Below are 21,483 nucleotides of genomic sequence, written 5' to 3' on the forward strand. Positions count from 1 at the left end.
ATCACCGACTCGATGGACATGGGTTTGGGTGATCTCCGGGAGTTGGTGATGGACAAGGAGGTCTGGTGTGCTGTGATTCATGGGGTCGCAAAGAGTCGGATACGACTGAGCGACTGAACTGAACTGTAGCTTAAGATGAAAATTCTGGAAAAAGTTACTCCTTTTGTGAGTGACTAGTTTCTCTGAATCTCTTAAAAGAACACTTTAAGCGTGATTTCTTTGGTTAGTATGATTGAACATTTCACTTTCTACTCTACAGATATAAAGCTACTTAAATTTTATGAAGTTTAATTGTTTTACATGGGAGAAAGTAAATTGAATTTTGAAATGAGGTCTTTCTCAATCTCATCATCATGGTTTTGAGTTATCAAAGTTTTACCTTCTATTTTTATGACAAATAATTACAGTATTCTTTTAGAAATAGCCCCTAAACAAAGTAGTGTCCAAATTTTACTTTTTTTATTGGTTGTTCATTCATTCAGGCAGTATATATCATCCAAGACTTCCAATGTATTATACATTCTTAGGTAATTCCTTAAAGTGGACTATCATACTTTAATACAGCTGTTGTCTCCAAATGTGGTTCCTCAAATTAGCAGAATTAGCATCACCTGGGAATTTGTTAGGAACGCAAATTCCCAGACCCACTTTAGACTGATTCCCTCACAAACTGTGGGAATGGAGTTGGGCAGTTTGTGTTTTAGCAAGCCCTTCAGATGATTCTGATACACACTAAAGTTTGAGAACTGTGACTTAGTAAATGTTAAAAGTTCAAGGTAGCATGATCCTGCAGATCAGTCACATAGCATTAATTATTAGCCTTGTAAGCCCACCTCCTTTTTGGTCACTGAATTTGATTGGTTCACTGAGACTAGGCTATAAAGTTATTTTCTATATTGATTGCCACATATTGACTTTAGGTTGTTTATATTTCTCTGAACCTGTCAGTGTAATGATTTGCCAGGACACTTAATAGGAACAGACTGATTTTTTTTTTTTTTTTCTTTCTTTGCATCCATGGCTTTCTGAGTCACAGGTGGCTGGCTTCTTATATCCTTTGGATAAATCTCTCTAGGCACCAAGCATGGCATTCATGTTCTGTTAATGAGGGAGCTGTCACTGTTGGATCACAGGGGGCCCTCCAGGAGCATTTCGTTCACCCCCATTTGGTTTACAGGTTGGGAAATTGATCCCCCATGAGATTCTGCTTTTCTTGCAGGGGTGCAGTTCATTTGTGGTCAGGACAGGGTTTCAGGACTTCTGACTCCCTCTACTGCACCAGGATTCCTGCAGGGGGAGGACAGAGCTTGGCTTGCTCTGTGCCTACAGGACATTCCTTTCCTACTGTGAGGTTGCCTTTTTTTTTTTTTTTTTTTAAAGAAAAAAGCAAATAGAAAAAAAAGTCAGGAAGTTCTCATTGAAACTAATAAAAGTGTCTAAAGAGAATAAAAAAATCAGTTTGAGAACTTTGGTATGGAGGAAATAACCTGACATTAACTGTTTTAATTATAGTTGTTGCATTGGGCTTATCAGTGTGGGAAGAGTGAGCATTTGAGCCCTACAGGGAAGTGGGATATGGACAACAAGATGACCCTGTTCCTGCATACGCCTGTTCGGACTACAACCTAGTGACTGCTTGTGTGATCCCAACAGCTGTCACGGAGATGGGGCTGGATTCAGTAAAGCCCTGCAGTGTCATAGCTAGTGCTAGGGTGGAATGCCCCATGAGGTGGTCTCTTAATCTCCTTGGCCTTCACTTTCCAATATGTGGGTGTAATAATACCTATTCTGCCCAACTTGAGAAGAAAAATGTCATAGTGGGGAGCAGCATATTACTGTGTTCAGAGGACGGACTCTCTCATGAGACCCAGACTCCCTAGGTTCAAATCCTGGCTCTTTAACTCATGGTTGTGACAATAGGTGGGTCACTTATGCTTTCTGTGGAAATGAGTTTAATGAAATTAACTACTTCATAGGGTTGTGGGGAAGATTTAATTAGTCTGTGTAAGTGCTTTAAACAGTATTGTTGTGTGTTAACTATTGTTACTTGTTTTAAAAAATATTATTATCTTAACAGATGAGATTTTTATAAACTTTCATCAGTTTGATGTTGATAACAGTAGTGGGCAAGCAAAGGGTTCTCATGCAGTAATTGTTAGTAGAGGAGTTGTTCTGATATCTAGCTTGTGCATGGGCCCTGCTGTGAGAAGAAGCTAGTATCCCCCAGAAGGGCAGACCTAGAGCCTCTGATGTTGTAATTTATTCACAGAGTGATATGTACACTCTATTCATAGAGTGATATGCACAGAGGAAACTCAAAACCAGGGCCTTCTCGATTTTGCTTTCAGGTATTTTTACATGAACCATCCTAGGAGATGAATATCTTCATAATCTTCCAGAAAATGTTTCATGGATTTCCATTTTGGTTTTTATTGTTTGACAAGGTTTCTTTCTGTCTTGCCTTTCTGTTACTAGGATTCTTGATAAGCATTTTGGTGATGAAAATTCTAACTCTAAAAGCTAAACGATCAAGGTATTGTAACTATCCAGCAAACAAATGGCAGCCTTTGGGTAGACTTCCTCCTCTTTCAGCTGAACTCAGTTGAAGTTTCTACTATTGCTGTTTATTTCTGAGCAGTCTCTTTTGGGAGGGAATTAGGATGGCGAAGTGCCTTTTTACTACGGGAATGAGGATTCAAGAATTTGAGAATTATTATCTTATTGATATATATATATAATTCATTTTCTTTACCTTGATATCCTCCCTCCTCTACAAGCTCTATTCATGGTCTGCTTCCCATCTTGGTGTGAGCCCCTTGAAGTTAGTTAGAGATTATGTTTTATTTATTTCTCTGTGTTTTCTATTTCCGCCTTTTCTTCTGGATCCTAATACAGCATCTGCTACATATTGGTGGTGGTGGTTTAGTCGCTAAGTCGTGTCCGACTCTTGCGACCCCATGGACTGTAGCCTGCCAGGCTCCTCTGTCCATGGGATTTTCCAGGCAAGAATCCTGGAGTGGATTGCTATTTCCTTCTCCAGGGAATCTTCCTGACCCAGGAATTGAACTCAGGTCTCTGGCATTGCACCTTAGGCTCTCAAATATAGTTTATTGAATGAATATTATTGATGTTTCTGGTTACTTCTTGAAATGGCCTGTTTTGAAATTTCACGTGAAGCCTTAAGTAATTCATTGATATCATGGTGACCTAGTATCTACGATCTTCCTGAATTTTCATCGATGAATCCTTACATTGTTTATCTGAAGTATCCAAATCCCAAGATGCTTGTAGTATATCATGGATTGGATAGCATAACTTTAATTCTCTTAGTATCGTTGGGAAAGGGATGTAGCAGCCAGAGAGATAGAAGTACAGAGAATTAAGAATGCCATTCAGGACCACAGAGCAGTTACTATGGGAAGAGACTCTTGGGATGAGCTTTTGTACTTCTATGACCCCAGAAGCCAAAAGATAAAAAGATGCCCTGAATTGGATGTTTCTTTAATGTCTAAGGGTTATGATTAGTGACTTATTTCTAATGTGCATTTGTTTTTATTTTTAGCATTGCAATGTCGGGATGGCTATGAGCCTTGTGTAAATGAAGGAATATGTGTTACCTACCACAACGGTACAGGATACTGCAAGTAAGTTTCTCTCTCTCTCTCTCTTTTTTTTTTTTTTCATTTTCGTATATCTTATTTTTCCTCAGTAGGAAATTGGGTAAAATTTGGCTCTACTATCCTATACTTAATACTTCTGTGAAATGTTACTGGTTCACTAACTTTCCTGATGTAGTTTTTTGGAAGATGAGGATTTGGATGTCAGATAAATGGTTAATAAGAACTTACTGTCTTACCCTTATCTTTTTCATCATGATAAAGGCTTTCAGTGAGTAGCTTGTGTGTGTGTATGTGTGCTTAGTTGCTTAGTCATGTCTGACTCTTTGTGACCCTTTGGACTGTAGCCCACCAAGCCCCTCTGTCCATGGGATTTTCCAGGCAAGAGTACTGGAGTGGGTTGCCTTTTCCTCCTCCAGGGGATCTTCCTGACCCAAGGATCCAAACCCATGTCTCCTGTGTCTCTTGCATTGCAGGCAGATTCTTTACCCACTGAACCATCAGGGAAGCCCAGAGAGTATATTCTTTAACATTTTTCAGTTTAATCGTTAAGAAATCTTTCAGTTAAGAAAATTTCAGTTTTCAGATTAGAATCGATTCTCAATGTGTTAGCTCTGATCTTGTTTTTAAGTTAGACCAAATGCACGTTAACTTTAATTCTGCCTACCATAGGTAAATATTATAGCCATGTAACACTTTTTTTTTCCTAATGTAAAATATCCAATTCTGAAGGAGAGTCTGTGAGAGAAGAAAATACACACATGCCTGTAGGGATGGAGTAGGGAGCAGGGGCTGTGGGTGAAGATCATTATATGGATTTAAAAGAATAAGGGTTAGAGTTAGGAAATGGCAGCCCACTGCAGTATTTCTTGCCTGGAAGATTCCATGGACAGAGTAGCCTGGCGGGCTACAGTTCTTGGGGTTGCAAAGAGTCAGACATAGCTGAGCATGCACACACTAGCCACACTAGAGATGAATTAGGATGAGGAATAGGACTAGGGAGTATAGGCTAGTTCTCAAGAGTGTTTCTTTTCTTCCTGTTTGATTATGAAGTGTAGCCATACTTTTTGTTTGAGGAAGCCTGTGAGGTAATCTTTTAAATTGCTTCTCTAGATTTCCTATGGATAATTTCCCCCGCTTCTACCTCAATTGAAAATTTTTGATAGGAACATGTATCCATTCTATTTCTTTAATAGAAAATAAGATTTGGTAATATGACATTGATCTTCTTTAATACTTTTTTGGGGGTGTATTTGTTCTTTACTTTGGTAGAAGTATGTGCTTGATAAGCATTTTAAGTGATTTTATCCAACATAGTTTTGTTTCTTTTCTGGATATTTAGCTGAATAACTTAACTGTAATAATTACATTTGTTAAAATGAAGTCTATTCTGACACCAGGATTTAAGTTCTTTAATGTTATGAACAAGAATTTTTCCAAGTCAGAAAAAATTTTCTTCACCAAAGTGAAAATATTTTAAGCTGTGATGACAGTGAAGCTTAACAATAGGTTATTTGGATTGGAATAAAGATAACATTGGAAGTGAAATTTTTTATGTAGCTGATTATAGGCTGTTCACTTAGTTTTTCTAGCTGGGAAAAAAATCCAACCAAAAACATGTGATGTAGTCTCCTCTAAGAATGGAAACACAACTGGAGATAATAAGGAAAAGAACTTAATACGTTAGAATTGGCCACTGAAATCTTGTTTAGTCTGTTTTTGGCATCTGGTGTCTTAGTTACTTGCTTCATTCTATTATTTAGCTATCTTGTGGTAGTTAACATCTCACATGTTTTTAAATCTATTTGTCTTAAATAAGTAGAGACTGGACTTTTCCTCTGAGAATTTTGTTTGCTTCATGTAGCGTTCAGGATGTCGGTACCATACAGAGAAGCAATTTAGTTCTATTTAGAGATAATTCAACTTGGTGACTTATGTAGGGAGAATTTAAAATACGTTCCAAGTGTTAGCCTACATATTTGTGGTCTGACATGGGGAGAGAAGATTCTAGAGGAGACTAAACTCTGAGCACATACCAGGAATGGACACTAAGGGTCATTTTGGGAGAGAAAATAGATCTGAGTCTCAGGCTCTCCAACCAAGGTGAGAGAGACAAAGTTGCCCCCAGTTTTCGGAAGAAGCATTGCTAGGAAACAGGGGACTCACTTTGTGATGGACAAAAATGGGGCTGCCAGAATTCTGTTGCTGAATACTTGTTAATTATTGATGGAGTGGATTGCTTATGGATATAGTCCTAGATATAGTCCTAGACATCCCTTAAATGACTTCCAATCCTGTTGTGAGGGAAACAACCTTCTAGTGAAAAGCAGAATAAGGGGAAAACTGGGCAAGGCCATCTTCTGGGGAGACCAGTGTGGATAACAAAGCTTGTAAAAAGTGATTGTTTCTCTACTTCAGTAAAAGTAATATTAGCATCTTCAGGAGTAGAAGAATCAACATAAGTGGACACAGGAATGCAAGAACAGTATCAGGGATGCCAGGTCACTCATCCTACAGTGGCATGCCTGCCAACATCCACAGAATGCAAGCAAAATTTAAGTAAAAATAACATTTACTTAGCAGGCCTTTCAGTATATCTTTACCACCTTTATTTTTTTTCCCTAGGGAAAGAAGTTACTCCAGCTTGCTCAGTAAATATTATTTTCACAAAATGGTATATGAATATTAGAACACTTAGAAGATTTACAAAAATCACATCATCAGATATTCAGGACTTAATGACTGTCTTTTTATTCATGAGATTGCTTAGTGGATTAAGGAAAGAGAGCTGAGGCCAAATTTCTTTTACTGGGGTGAGTGGGTGGGTGGGAGTTAATGGAAAATGTTTTAAAGTAGAAGGCAACTGACTATCTCTTTAAAGAGCGTAATGTTATTGACTTAGCTAAATTATAATGGTTGTTTATGGAAATTATAGAAATCCTTGATAAGATCACACTGACAGATGAGGACAAGTACTTTTAAAGGTTAGTTTTGTATACAGGTCAACTGTTTTTTTCTAACTGTTAAGTATTCTATCAGTCTGTGATTAGATTGGGAGCTAGACAAGAAGAACCTGTGTAATCTTGCATAAAACTCAATTATTGCTCCTAAATAGTTGTTGTCAGCTCTTAATAAAGCCCTCTCACTACACAGAAGTAAGACATTTCATTCTCTCCCTGTCCTACTGGGAGGTGTAAATATATAATTAAGTTTGGCTGTCATTAATCACTTTCAAGTTGTTTTCTCAGGCTTTCAAATATAAACCATTCCAAATCCCACTTTGATTAAAACTCATGGGCAACTCAAGTTCACTAGAGTGTTGGGGGTGGGTGAGGTTACAATTTGCAAAATTCACAAAATGTGTATTTTTAAGGACACAGTATAGTTATTTAAAGTCCTTGTCCGCCAGTTTTTAACATATGGGTTGTCTTTGGGTGTGTTTCCATCAATAGCTCTTTCAATTTCCCTTTACTTCATGTTTATGGTAGTTTTTATTGATTTTTGGACATTGCAAGTGATGTGTTTTAAAATTTATCTTCTAGAGAATGTTACTGGAAGATCAGCTTGATGCTATGGAGGCTTGTATTTAGGTTCTGGTATGGTGGGTCTGTTTTGCTCTTAGTCTGATGGTGTGTCTTAGTCAAGACTTGGAGTCTGGATACAGTCCTTATTTCCAAGGTATGACCCTTCAGTGAATTCATTGGAAAGCATGAGGTGTTTACCACATACTGGGGTATATCTCAAGCCCCTCTAATTTGGTAGCACTTGAATTCAAACCTCTGACTCCCCGAAACCGTGCTCAGCTTTTCAGCCTTCCGGCTCTTGCTTTCTGTTGTGTTCCTCATATCATTTTGTGGAGTTACATGACATGTTTTTTAACATGTCTGGTTACAAAACTGGTTCTGTCTGGTCCAGAATTTCTCTTCCTCAGTTTTCAGAGGAATTTTGACAGTTCCAGATACCTTTGACTCCTTAGCTCTTATCGGACTTCCATTCACTTGTGCTTCATGAACTAGGGAATACCTTCAGGGAAAAAGGTATATACGTGTAGGTTTCATATATGTAGTTTGTTTTTTCCTTTGAGGCTCATATCCCTTCTAGTTTCTGCCTGCTTTGATTGCTCTCTGGTACCTTTTAACATTTTGTCTGAAGTTTATAATAATTATAAATGAGAGAGTTGATCTAAGTTACTCTGCCATTACTTCATTGGAAGGACTGATGCTGAAGCTAAAGCTTCAATACTTTGGCCACTTCAGCACTTACTCACTGGAAAAGACCCTGATGCTGGGAAAGATTGAAGGGGGCAGCAGAGGATGAGATGGTTACATAGCATTACTGACTCAATTGACATGAATCTGAGTAAACTCTGGGAGATAGTGAAGGACAGGGGACCCTGGCTTGCTGGACTCCATGGGGTTGCAAAATGTCAGACACAACTTAGCCACTGAACAACAACTCGACCATTATTTTTAACAGTATAAAATAAAATTTTAAGAGTTTTTCAAACTTTTCTACATACTGCTTAAGAGGTAACTAGCACAGTATTTGTGAAACAATAGAAAGTCACCATGAGTTATATAGCTTCTGTGAATGGTTGATTCCTTTTGAGAATCTCTACTTTTTGCCAAAGTATCTAAGTAGAAACATTTTAAAGTAGATTATTATAAATAAAAAATGTTATAAAACATAACTGTCACATTTCACCTAAAATTTATCTATTAATGCTAAGAAACATTAAACTTAAACAACTAACAGTTTTCCTTGCCAGGATTAGGAAGTAGTGTTCGTGGTCCAGGCCTCCAAAAGCTATCCAAGAAAACCAGAGCCATTGCCTTCTTCATCCTCTTGAGAGAAGGAAATAGCAACCCACTGCAGTATTCTTGCCAGGATAATCCCACGGATAGAGGAACCTGGTGGGCTACAGTCCATGGTGTTGCAGAGTCGGACATGACTGAACAACCGGGAATAGAGACACTCAAAATATTCCCGAGCCTGACTTACAGGATGCATCACCAGTGTGTTGTGGTGGCACTGCCCTAGAAAGGCACTTTCAAAAGTCATGCCTGACTCAACATTTTCTACTTTCACTCACCTTGCTGGTGCACTCAGTGCTGTTCAGGGGCAGTATCAGATCAAAGAAAGGCACTGGGAAAAATATCGACTATTAAATCGCTTTCTCTTTTCCTGCTGAAACTGGTTTTGCCAGCAAGGTTCCTTCAATCTTGATAAATAATATTTGAAGGCAATAGTTCAAAATTAATGCAAAAATTATGATTAAAATATGTACATTAAAAAAAAAGATGAAATCAGAACTGTTGATTTCTTTTTTTTTTTTTTGGCTCTAGGCTCCTGTATGGTTAGTTTGGCACTGGTGAGTAAAGTAACACATTTGAAAGAGCCCTGTTTGGTGACATGGAAAGGACAAGTTTTCATGTCAGATAGACGTGAAGTTGAGCCCCAAGTACTGTCAGTAACTAGATCTTTGGCAAGTTAAAGAGTATTATACTAGCTAACATTTATTGAGCAATATTACTTACTAGCCTCTGTGCTCAATTAAGCTGTTTACGTGTATTTTTCTAGTCCTCAGGTAAGGTTGAGCATGCTCAGTCGGTCAGTTGTTTCTGACTCTGTGACCCCATGGGCTGTAGCCCCCCAGTCTTCTCTGTCCATGGAATTCTCCAGGCAAGAATACTGGAGTGGGTTGCCATTTCATCTTCCAGGGAATCTTCCAGGCCCAGGGATCCAATCTGTGTCTCCTGTGTGTCCTGCATTGGCAGGTGGATTCTTTACCACTGAGTCACCTGGGAAGCCTTCTCATGTAAGGTAGATAATTTTAATATCCCTGTTTTACCAGTGAGTATATGAAAACTCAGGTTAAATATTTTGCCCAATATCACATAACTCTTTAAGTATCTGACCTGAGGTGTGCTGTTTGAAAATGTACTGTTTCTCTGAGTCTCAGTTTGCTTATCAGTAAAATGGGACAAAATTACCTATTTTAAAGTGGTAGTTTAAACAGGATCTTCTGAAAAGGCAGTGTGGAACATTTGAAAGTGCATGAAAGGTAGCTTTTCGGATCAGGATTATGATTAAAATTCTATATAGTTTCCTTTAAAGTAGAGACATAGGTAGGCCTGGGTAGCTCATAATATTGGGTTGGCCAAAATTTTGTTAGGGTTTTTCTGTACCATCTTACGGAAAAACCCATACAAAGTTTTTTTGCCAGCTGAATACATGGGCCAGGCTTGGCTAATGCTACATTTCTGAGAAGTGGCCTTGACCATAGGAGCTCAGTGCTGTTAATGCAGATGAAATATAAGAAGATAGCAGTGAAGGTGGGGGTAGAGGATATTGTGTGCTAACATGCTTTTTAGTAGAAAAAATTAAAACCTTGAAACTTCTCCCTTTTTTCCTAATGGAAGATGAGCAAGTCCAGACAGATTTTATGCAGCTGTGAAATTGAGACAGGTTAAATTCTACCACTTCTGATAAATGATGCTGCCATCACAGGAATCACAAGCTGTTAAACGCACAGCCTTATACTTGCAGTGTGAGTTATAGACATATAGATGTGTGTCCTGTGTGGCTTTCTTTGTTTAGGACTTGGAGTCTGGACCTTTCAACAGAACCATTTCTAAGCTGTTCTTATTAATGTTTGTCCGTGAAAAAATCCTTTAACAAATATGTTGTGTCCCTGAGGAATTTTTCATGAAGTATGAAAAATTGATTAATAGCTTATCAATATAAAACAGCAGAATTCCTATGTTCTGTTCAACTGATCTTTATCCTTTAGGTTAGAAACTTTACAGACTTCAATGTTAGGTGGAGAAGTAGAAAAAGGTGGTTCTTAGGCTCTGCTTGTATCCTTTTGCCTGTCTTGGGTCATTGCCAGTAAGTTAAACCAACTAATCTTGGCCTGCAAACCTGGCACAAATAGTTAGGAGTTTAGCTAGGCTTCTTTCAACACAGTCCCCATAACACAGGTTAACCGTAATCCTAAGTAAAGTTTCTTTCTCATTGTTCCATTGTGGCATGTCAGCACCATTAATTTCATGTGGTAATTCCTTTATCCCCCTTTTGTTTTGACTAAGCAGAATGAGAAATATTTCTCTTTCATGATCTGGAGTAACTTAATTAAATCCTTCATTTAAAATTTTGGCTATCTGTCTTTATCAAGGCTAGCAAGATTGAATACAAAGGGTTTGAGGAAGTCAGAATGTGATAAAAATGTAATTATCTAAAAATTTCCAAGTACTTTTTTCTCTGTTAAGCTAGCTTAAATGTGTGGGCATGATGAAGCTTTTCATTAAGCCTTCTTCTCAGCATCCTGAGCTAGGAATTTTGTAGCTAGGAATGGAGTTTAGTGTTTCCTCCACCCCCATCCCCTCATTGTGTGAGTGTGTGTGTGTGTGTATGTGTATTATGTGTTTTGTTTTCCTAGTTTTTTAGTTGTGTTTTGTTTTACATCTCAGTGTCATTTATAGTTTCTCTGGGGCGTCCTGAAGTTTTCTATACCTTATTCACTCATCATCGGTAATCTTCACTAGCACTTCATCCTCTGTGTCTGAATATGTATTACTGACTCTCATAGTGATGCCTTCAGTTTTCTTATTAATGCAGTTACCTTCTGTTTAAAGTGTTCTTCTCCTAAACGGTCTTCTACGTGGATCCAAATGAAAAGGCCTTTATGGAAAGAAAGTGAAAGCAAAGACTAATAAAGGTGTTATTTAAATAACAGGTGGCATTACTGAGGATACATATCCAACTGGAATGTTATATCCATTTTTTTTTCTTTACATAAGTTTGAGGAGAAAGTAGGTATTAATGAGAAAGTAGAATAGTAGCATTTAGGGCACAGAGTCTATGTGGATTCAGGCTACTTTCCAACAGGTACTATATGTATAGCCCTGTATCCTCAACACTGAAAGTCAGACTCTAAGACACTTTAGGGTCATCACTGTTTGTCTTAGTCAACTCAGGCTGCTATATAACAGACTACCAGAGACCAGGTGGCCTAACCAACAGACATTTATTTCTCATAGTTCTGGAGGCTGGGAAGTCCACGATCAAGGTGCTGGCTTCCTCAATTCCCTGTGAGGACTTTCTTCCTGCTTTGTAGCCAGCCAGCTTCTCACTATATTCTCACATGGTGGCACTAATCCCCTCATGAGGACCCCGCCCTCTTGACTTCATCTGCTGAGTTATTTCCCAAAGTCCCCAGCTCCAAATAGCATCACATTGGGGATGGGGGTTTCAATATAAGAATTTTGAAGGGGTGCACTCAGTCCATATCCCTCTTCAAAGGAAAGTTTAATTTTCATCAAACTGGTGTTTATTGAACTGGCTACTGTGATTAAGCACTGTGCAAGGTATGGTGATCAAACATAAAGGCTGAGGAGGCCTGTGCTGTCTGACTTTCTTATTCAGAAGTATCTAGACCTCCTCAGGAGTGTCTGCTAATTAGTGTTGTGTTTCTCTTGCATAAGACATGGTGGCAGTTCTCTGATGTCTTGGCATCTTATTGGGGAGATGAGGCATACACATACATATGTATACACATATATATACACACATACATACATACATATAATATATGTATGTATATGAACTGTGGAGATTGAGACAAGAGAACAACTGCTATGGGATGGAAGACTAAAATCAGAGAATATCTTGTGGTTCACTTATAATCTGAGAATAAATCTGAGAATATTGACTGTGTCTTAGGAAATGGATAGGCAGAGGGATGGAAGTAGTGAGACTGAGGTGACTAGAAAAGGCTGTAACTGAAATAATCATTACCAATATTGTCAGTTTTTTCCTTAATGACATAGTTTTAAAACTTTTTTTTTTTTTACATCGTGGGTGTTCTCTGTCTGTACTTCAGTTTGTGTGAGGTTTTGCTCAACTAGCTTGTGGATTTTTAATCTGTTTCACAATGACAGCTAACTGATTTGAAAACTCATTCCTTTAGCACATGTTGGCTTGAATGCCTGAGATAGGCTGTCTGGATTAAGGGATGAGGGGGGAGGCCAAGGACAAAGAAGAGGGGGCAGCTGGGAGCAATCATCTCTCCTTCCCTCCGCCTTTTGGCCTTGACTGTTCAGTCTTGTGCTGCTTCCAGAACAGAGTGGCCAGGTAGGCTTGTGGACATTGTTTACAGGGAAACTCAGAATTCAAAATCTCTGAGGCAAGGGAAAAAAAAGGGTTAGGAGGAGTGATGGAAAAACAGAAATGTCAGGAGCAGGATCAGTCTTCATATAAGGCATAGTGCATTCTTGATCTGAGGCATCCCAACCTCAGATCTTTTCTGTCCAGCATATCATTGTCTTGATCCAGTTCATTTCAGGGATCCAGAGTAAGCAAGCATCTGTTAGACACATCTCTGGTTACCCCAAATTAGCTCATGTCCTTTTCTGCTTGTTTCCTCTGATTATATAGTACACATCCAAACCCTCAATTATATAGAATAAACCAGGGATGCCTATTCTGTGTGGAAAACATTTAATAGTGGTTATGATTCCTTTGCCTAGACCATGGCAGTGACTTGGCCATTTAACCCCCTGTCCCTTTAAAATGTTGAAATGCTGGTGGTTATTGTGTAAGCCAGAGACATCTCCTTAAGGAATTATTTTGCTGGGCAACTTGCCTCTTCTGAAATCACACTCAGCCTGAAAAGTACCTCAGGAACCTTTCTGACTTTAATTTTCCTCTTAGCTGCATTTGTAAGTAATATTTGTGGTGTCTCATTCTCTGTCTCATATTGTTAAAACTCATGGCCTTGAATTTCTGGGTCACTCTTAAAAAAATGGACAGAACTTGATTACTAATGAAAAGTTGACTCATTTCCTCCTAGGCAAAGGCTGACACTGACAATCAGAGTTTATAATTAGTTTTTAGAGAAGCATACTCTCTAATTATGGGACATCACCTATTCTTTCTTAAATTTTATAAAAATTAATGAGAGCATTATGAGGTGGGGAAATGAGTAAGATAGGTACTTAAGCTGTGTTGAGATGATGTATAAAAATTATGTCTGGAAAAAGGTCCTACATGAATTTAATTAAGTGGTTGATTCCCTGCAAGCTTAAATTTGGTGCATCTCTTCCCAGACACACACGTCATTTTTAGTCTTGTGTGATTTGTCAGTGGATCAGAGTCCATAAAGGGAGAGACTGCAGTGTCTACCACTATTTCGTGCTGAGGAAAACAGGCGTTCATGTTGGCCATATGACTTGGGGAAGAGGCCTTTCTTTCCCTTTTAGGCTCACGGTTCCTCTTTATTCTCCATATCTTATTTAAATATATCGCTCTTTCTCTTTTGCTTATTCTTTGCTTCCTTATGCTTCCTGCAAGGGGTTAGCTGAAAGTGTGGGTTGTGCAACAGTTCCTTTATACAAGTGTGTATTGAATTGTCTGTGTGCTTAGAAGGATGAGAGTTAGGTAGCATGAAGAATGTAAAAGAAGAGACATGCACAGTTCTTGCCCCAGGGAGTCCCTGCTTAGAGTGGATTGATGGTCAAGACATACACAACCACTGACCCCAAGCATTACCATCAGCAAACATCATTACATTCTCAGGCAGTATTGCTGAAGAAATTAAAAAACCAAAATTGTAGAGTCATCAAGCTCAGGGGGTGGAAGGGATTTTGTCAAGCACCTTTCCCACTCATTTTGTTTTATAAGATGAGGAACCCAAGGCTTAACGTGGCTAAGTGACTTGTCCTGTATTACATAACTGATTGGAATGTAGAGTGGGACTAAAAGTTGCTTCTCAGCCCCCATTAGGTGACCTAAAGATTCAGCCCTATTTCTTTCCATTCTTGGTACCAACTCTCAAGGGACTGCTGTTCAGGGTGAAAACAGAGAAGGGGAAGAGAGAAAAGCAGAATTAAAAACAAACAACTTAGGGCTTTAAGAGGCAGTTTGAAAGACCAAGAATTTTAACTCTAGCTATACGTTTTATTTTTTAATATTCCACGAAACAAAACAATGTGGAAATTCTTTTCAGTTCCTCCTAAAGTAAGTCTTTAATCCTCCTAAAGGATATTAATATCCACGGGGGCTGTAGAACATACCTAAATGGAATCATACAATTTTAAAGGTATTATTAGAGGTAATTTGGCCTAGCATCTTGTTTTAATACATGAGGAGACTGAGGCTCAGAGAAGTAAAGTGGCTTTTTCAAGATTCACACCTAGTGCAAGAACCAGGGCTTGATCTAGAGGAAAGGTCTGTGGGGAACCACTCAGTCAAAAGCTCTTAGAACATGCTCAAGTCTCTGGTGAGAGTTTTTGTAAAATAATAGACTAGCTACATTTTTATTCTCATTCAGATAAGAAACAGACTCATTACATCTCTCTCTCTCTACCTACCTACCTGTCTTCAAGTATGTCCTGAGTATGTGTCACCTACCAGTAGACATGGGTTTTTAAAGCAGAATGATGCAGGAGAATGTAGCCACGTCAGCTGTGACTTTGCCTTGCTTCCATTTAGTAAGTGAAGTGCCTCTCAGGATGCATTTATCTTCACTTTGTGTGAACTTGAATGCGTACTTTCAGGATTCTTGTTTGATATTCAGTTTCTTTGGTTTGGAAGGTCACAAATCATTGTAATATCTTTAGCTTAAAAAAATTTTTTTTGACCCTTTGGGCCTGATCCCATCTTTTAAGGGAAGTAGTAGTTTTTGTCTTGAGTCACCACATTAAGTTTATACACTCTAATTCTTTTCCTTAATGTCTGTCCTTTTTATTATTATTGGTTCTAACTATGCAGAGGTATAACAATTGACAGTGATGATTCTCTGATGATTTTGTCTTTCTGAAATTAAACATGGTTCTTAACAAGTGCTCCTAAAGTGGCTGAGTTCTAATAAACAACAAAAAGTTAACCTAAATTGCGAGCACATCTTTTGAAGGTGCTTTTAGCCTCAGTTCAGTTCAGTCCCTTAGTCGTGTCTGACTCTGCGACCCCATAGACTGCAACACGCCAGGCTTCCCTGTCCATCACCAACTCCCAAAGCTTGCTCAAACTCATGTCCATCGAGTTGGTGATGCCATCCAACCATCTCATCCTCTGTTGTCCCCTTCTCCTCCTGCCTTCAATCTTTCCCAGCATCAGGGTCTTTTCCAAGGAGTCAGTTCTTCTCATCAGGTAGCCAATGTATTGGAGCTTTAGCATGAGTTCTTCCAATGAATATTCAGGACTGATTTCCTTTAGGATGGACTGGGACTCTCCTATGTACACTTTAATGCTGTCCTGGCCTTAAAGCAGACATCAGTGAACTTTTTTCTTAAAGTGCCGGATGGTAAAGGTTTTGAGCTTTGCTGGCCAAGAAGCAAATTAAGGATATGATGTACATACCTATATATCTCTTTAAAACATAACCATTAAAACATGTAAAAGCCAGTTTTAGCCCCTGGGCTGGAGGTACAAAAACAGATGGCCTGTAGATTTTGCCCAGGGCAGTATTTGCTGACCTTTATCTTAGAGTAGCCATTTGAAATGCTTCATGTCCTTGGATGGCATGAGATATGGAAGAACCATTCTTTGTGCTAAGCTTTTTTTTTTATTTAATATACAAAAGGAATTCTTAAAGCAGCTGTTGCTGAAATTAGAACAAAGAATTGTATCCGAATCTTCCTATATCAGTTTTTAGTTGATGCAACTTTTCTAGTTGAGATGATCTGTATTGGAGGTCTGCACCAAAGCCAAGATCCTGTTAAATAAAGAATGTTTTTTAAAAATAAATAAAAAATTACATTTTTTCTTTGACAGTAACTGTTCTCTTATTGTCATAAAAGTAATAAGTGTTGTGAGATGTCATTAACTTCATGAAAGTTATCTTTTGTGTGGAAAACTTTTGGGGGTGATTATTGTGATCATGATTATTTTAATAATTATCTTTGTTCTCAAAAGCTTACAATCTAGAGGAAAACAGATAAACCAAATCCAGTACCAGCTGTGTAGTTGTTGATAGAGCATGTTTCCAAGTATAGACACCACTAGGCTAAGACTTTCACATGTACTACCAGCATCAGCCATGTAGTGAGGGATTGAAGGTTTTGCTGTTTTTGATAAAAGAATGCAAGAGTACATAAAATAATGATAGCATTGTATTTTTAAAAGAAATCATCTTTATGGTATCTGGATGTATGGTATATAAATCTCATTAGACCACTGTTTAGCTTTGCAAGATTTCCACTTTGTCCCTATGGAAGCATAAATTTTGATTTCATATAGCAGATCAAGCATCACTTCAGTTCAGTTCAGTCGCTCAGTCGTGTCCGACTCTTTGTGACTCCATGAATTGCAGTATGCCAGGCCTCCTTGTCCATCACTAACTCCCGGAGTTCACTCAAACTCATGTTCATCGAATCAGTGATGCCATCCAGCCATCTCATCCTCTGTCTTCCCCGTCTCCTCCTGCCCCCAATCCCTCCCAGCATCAGAGTCTTTTCCAATGAGTCAGCTCTTCGCATGAGGTGGCCAAAGTATTGGAGTTTCAGCTTTAGAATCAGTCCTTCCAAAGAACACCCAGGACTGATCCCCTTATGATTCCAAAGCTGGGGAACAATTTTTTATAAGTCATGTGAGTTTGAATATATACAAATATAGGCAGCATTTGCAGGAAACTTTCCTGTTTAATTCAACTAACATTTATGAGTGTTATGTGTGCCAGATACTAAGCTAAAAATTACTTTATTTGGATATGCTATCTCAGTGTTTCTCAACCTTTTTATCTTTATCACCCCCTTGCCCCAAAGGAGCATTTTTAGAGTTTTTTCCCCTAATCTCTCTACCCCAACCCCATGCAATTTTAATACCATAGATATATTGTATATCAGTTTATCTATCGTAGCCCTTTGGAAGACCATTATAATGTCTAAGGTTTGTTTTTACCCCCAAGAACCATTATTTTTATGCTTTGGATCACAGCCCTGTCTTTTATGGGAACTAGTGGTTTTGGTCTTGAAGGATTCAAGGCACTGTTATTTATTTCTTCACGCTGTCCATTATTTTTATTACCTGTGGTTCTAGTCTAAGTAAGGCCATTTAAATGGGATTTTATAGTGTTTCAGGGCATTTTGAAATTATATTTTTCTATATATTATATATATTTCAATATATTATATTATTCATTGAATGGTCTTGCATACCTATACATGTGATTATTACATTTTTGGGGAGAATGATGTATTCAGAATCTACAAAGAAATATTTTTTATTTCTCTTCAACCTTATCTCTCAAAGTTCAGAAAAATGCAGGTTTTTCTCCTGCCTACTCTTGCATTCACGTTTGGTTTGATATGATTTGAGTACAGTTATTTTTCAACTAGGAATCCTTTTAGGCCAAACCATAAGCTTTTGGAACTTTCTGCCTTCAGATATTTTTTGGACTTCAGAATTTTACAGGTGGTCATTTCCTCATGTTAGAAAACAAAGCAAACACACTCAGTTTTTTTCTCTGAAATTTTGTTTAATTTTTACTGCTCAGTGTCTGAATAATCTAACAGTTTATGCTACTGAGGCCACTTTGTAGGATGTTCTATCACTCAGGATCTTGGTGGTTCATGTAGTCAGTGTTTTATTAAAGATTAATAAAACTACAAGAGAAAATGCAGACTGTGTGTGAGAGAGAGAGAGAGAGGGAGAGAGTGTTCTTATTTGGGGAGAAAGTATGATTTACAAAGTCTACTCCATATAGGTTTGACTGACTCACTTTGAATGTTTTAGAGGTAAGTGAAGGTTAAAAAGTCCTGTATGTATCAGGAATCTTAATTAGTACTGTTAGTCCTTTGGGTAAATAGCTCAACCTAGTGGTTCCCAAACTTTGAGTATAATTAAAGTCTTTTGAAGGTGTAAGGATTTTTTTTTTTTTTTGAAGGTGTAAGATTTTATGGACCCTTGCATTTTGCCTTTTGGCTTTGGTTAAGAATATGAGCACTGAATAGTTGAATGCCTTCTGTACGCCAGTTCCTGTATTAGGCACCATGAGTATAGTGATAATAATTCTCAGTCTCTTGGGGAAGAAACAAATAATCATAATATAAGATAATGAATGATATATGTTAGGATTATGAGAATATACAGCAGGGGGCATCAAGCCTATTTCTCAAAGGAAATAAAATTTGAGCTGAAGCTTAAAGAAATTTTAGGTCTTGACTATGAGAAGAGGGCGGGGAAAAGTGTTTGGACTGAATGAACAGCACGTACAAAGTTCTGGAGGTGCATTAGAACGTGTTCTAGGAACTAAAGAAACTGAGCCTAGCAAGGGTGTAAGGAATGAAGGGATGATGGTCTTAAGATGAAGCCAGTTCTCAGTCTCTTGTTTGTATACAATGCATGATGTCAATATCTACTGAGAATTCAATAACCCTTTATGTCTCCACATTTTAATAACAGTAACAGCATTTACAGTCCATTTCATATGGAGAGGACATTATTTAATAGTCTAGAAAGTGATTTATAAGTATTTGCAAACTCCTTGCAGTAACTCTACAATGTTTGGGGACAACTGGTTTAACTCATTTGTTTTTGCCTGTTACTCTGAAGGGTGCTTTTTGTAAACTCATGTATTTAGAATACGTTTGCCATATTTTAATCACAAGTAGATGCTTTCTCAGGGTCCACTCAGTGAAATCTGGTAAAGGTACGGATTGTATGCTAGAAGACAGGAAAGACCACCTTCTGTTATGGCAGCAACAGAAGTCTTCCAATGCTGTTTGTGTGCCCTTGTCCACTCTTTCAAGTGATGATTGAAGAGGTTAGGCACTCAGTTCAGCTTTTGAGCTTTGATAAATGAGCCCAGACTATAAACTGGAAGATAAGGGTGTTTGCAAATTCTTGTGTAAATAAAGCATGGTTTCCCATTGCAATGGTTACTGATTTCATAGTTTCTGATGAAGATGAACAGTGCTATGAATTATTAACAGTTTTGAAGTGTATACCACGGCAGCTTCTTTCTGGTTTGAATTTATTAAAATCAGTGTGTGTTTATTGCTTTATTCATATGGGGGGTAGTGTTGAAAAACCGAAATGCATGGAAACCAAGTGAGGTGGAGCTTCAGAAGATAATTCCCAGCCTCACAATTCCCTGTGAAATTCTTTTCCTGTGGGAAACTTTTAATTTGGAAGCATTCAGCCTAATGTGGGAACCAAGATTAACATTTTCTGAAATACTACAAGAAAAGCAGAAATGTTCTGCTCAGGAAGCTGAATTTACATAGTAGAAAAATGGGCTGTCCTACAGTATTTTGTAGTCTTTATTAGTTGTGGTAAAAAAAAAAAAAAAAAAAAAGTGCGTGTGTGTGTGTGTGTGAGAGAGAGAGAGGAGAGAGAGAAAGAAAATGAAAGAGAGGAGGGAGAAATTGATTGTATATTGGTCTTTGTTTCCTTTACATCAAACCAGCAAAGCCCTAGAAAGTGTGTTTTACCACAGACAGCCCAGAACTGGGCCCTAACTCTGTACACGAATACTTTTTTTTAGTTCTTTTTGTTTTTCTTTCTTGCTGAGTAAGCTATAGTATTTCCTTTTTTTTTTTTTTTTTTTAATTTTCTCTTTCTTTTTGGGGGGAAGGGAGGTGAGAAGGGGAGTGGGAATGACAAGAAGAAGTCAACATCACAGAACTCTTCCCTTTTTCCCTCTTTACCAGGAAGTTAGCAGGACGTCTTCCTGTACCCTTTTTTTTTTAAAGTCAGTAATTAGCATAACCCAGTGGTTACCTTTACACAGAGTTACAGAATCAAAAAGTTGACAGCCTGATGAGATGTTCAACTGGAGGTACTGAGAGGAGGGTGACAGTGAGGTTGGACTAGTAGGTTGGGCCTCTTGAATTCCAATCCGAGAGTTTGGACTTGATTCTGGAGACTCTTGGGCATCTAGGAGTTTGTAAGCCAGAGCCTTGGGAATTAAGTATTATATAGGAACTTTAACTGGTTACAGTTAGCTTTGGCTGTTAGCAATCATTTTTATCTACTTTAACAGGGGCCTGGGGGGCGGGGAGGGAGCAGGAAACTAAGCTGGCGTTATGGTCACAGGAAAGAACAGACTGATTTGGGACCTTTTCAGACTGCAGACCTTTGTTACTGACCAATGCTTAATTTGGTTTCTGGGTTTTGTAATTTTTTTCCCCTCTGCCCTTACCTCATTTACCTTAACAACAGCTCCCCCTCTCTAGCTCAGCTAGGGCAGGCTGCCACTGCGGATTGGGGGGCCGAGAGGCCTAGAGCAAGAAGAAAGTGGGTTGAAAGCAGAGTTCTGTTTAAAGAATTTTCTGCTGGAAACCAGCCCAGAGGGAGTAAAGAGGAGCTTTAATGAGGAGCAGCTGCAGGGCCGACGCAACCCACATGAGACATTTTTCCCCCCTCCGTTCCACATTCTGTGTAGTTTTTAAAAAATCATGATTTTGAAATAGCTGTTTTGTAAAGCACGCCTCTCTTTTTCTTCTTCTCCTATGTGGTAGTGTTTTGCTTTGTTGTTTTATTTTTTTAATGACCAAATCCTCACTAAAAAAAAGCTGAAGGCAGAGCTGCAGAGAAGCCCTGGGTGCCACTTGGCCTCACCCTGCTGATACAGAACAGTCGGTGGAGAAAACAAGGAGAGAGAACATTGGCTTTTATTTGAAAAAGGGGCTTATTTCCTGCTCAAACTTTGGTCATCTTGGAGCTGACACAAGCTACTACAGTATTTTAAGCTTTTCTCTAGACGAGTGGCCATTCACTTAGGAAACTTGAAAGAACAATTTTTTCTATCCTGTATTACTAAGGAGACTGATCCTGAATCACAGCCAGTGCTAGATAGATTGGAATTGCTATTCAAATCCCAGCTTTGTTGAAATCTGTAAAGTGGCTACATGTAAACGAATCC

General features: G+C 38.4%; 1 protein-coding gene across 3 annotated transcripts in view; it reads left to right on the forward strand.

Moving 5' to 3' along the window:
- Nucleotides 1–21,483, forward strand: part of NOTCH2 (notch receptor 2) — a 208,282-nt gene that overhangs the window by 81,412 nt on the left and 105,387 nt on the right. For all 3 annotated transcript variants that reach the window (XM_019956709.2, XM_070785817.1, XM_019956708.2), the window contains exon 2: nucleotides 3,563–3,644. Coding sequence is in view for 1 of the 3 variants with exons in the window: in XM_019956708.2 (XP_019812267.2) it covers nucleotides 3,563–3,644 (82 nt within the window). In the remaining 2 variants the exon portion in view is untranslated. The remainder of the gene's footprint in view (nucleotides 1–3,562; nucleotides 3,645–21,483) is intronic.

Source organism: Bos indicus, chromosome 3, assembly GCF_029378745.1.
Source record: "Bos indicus isolate NIAB-ARS_2022 breed Sahiwal x Tharparkar chromosome 3, NIAB-ARS_B.indTharparkar_mat_pri_1.0, whole genome shotgun sequence".
NCBI lineage: Eukaryota > Metazoa > Chordata > Mammalia > Artiodactyla > Bovidae > Bos > Bos indicus.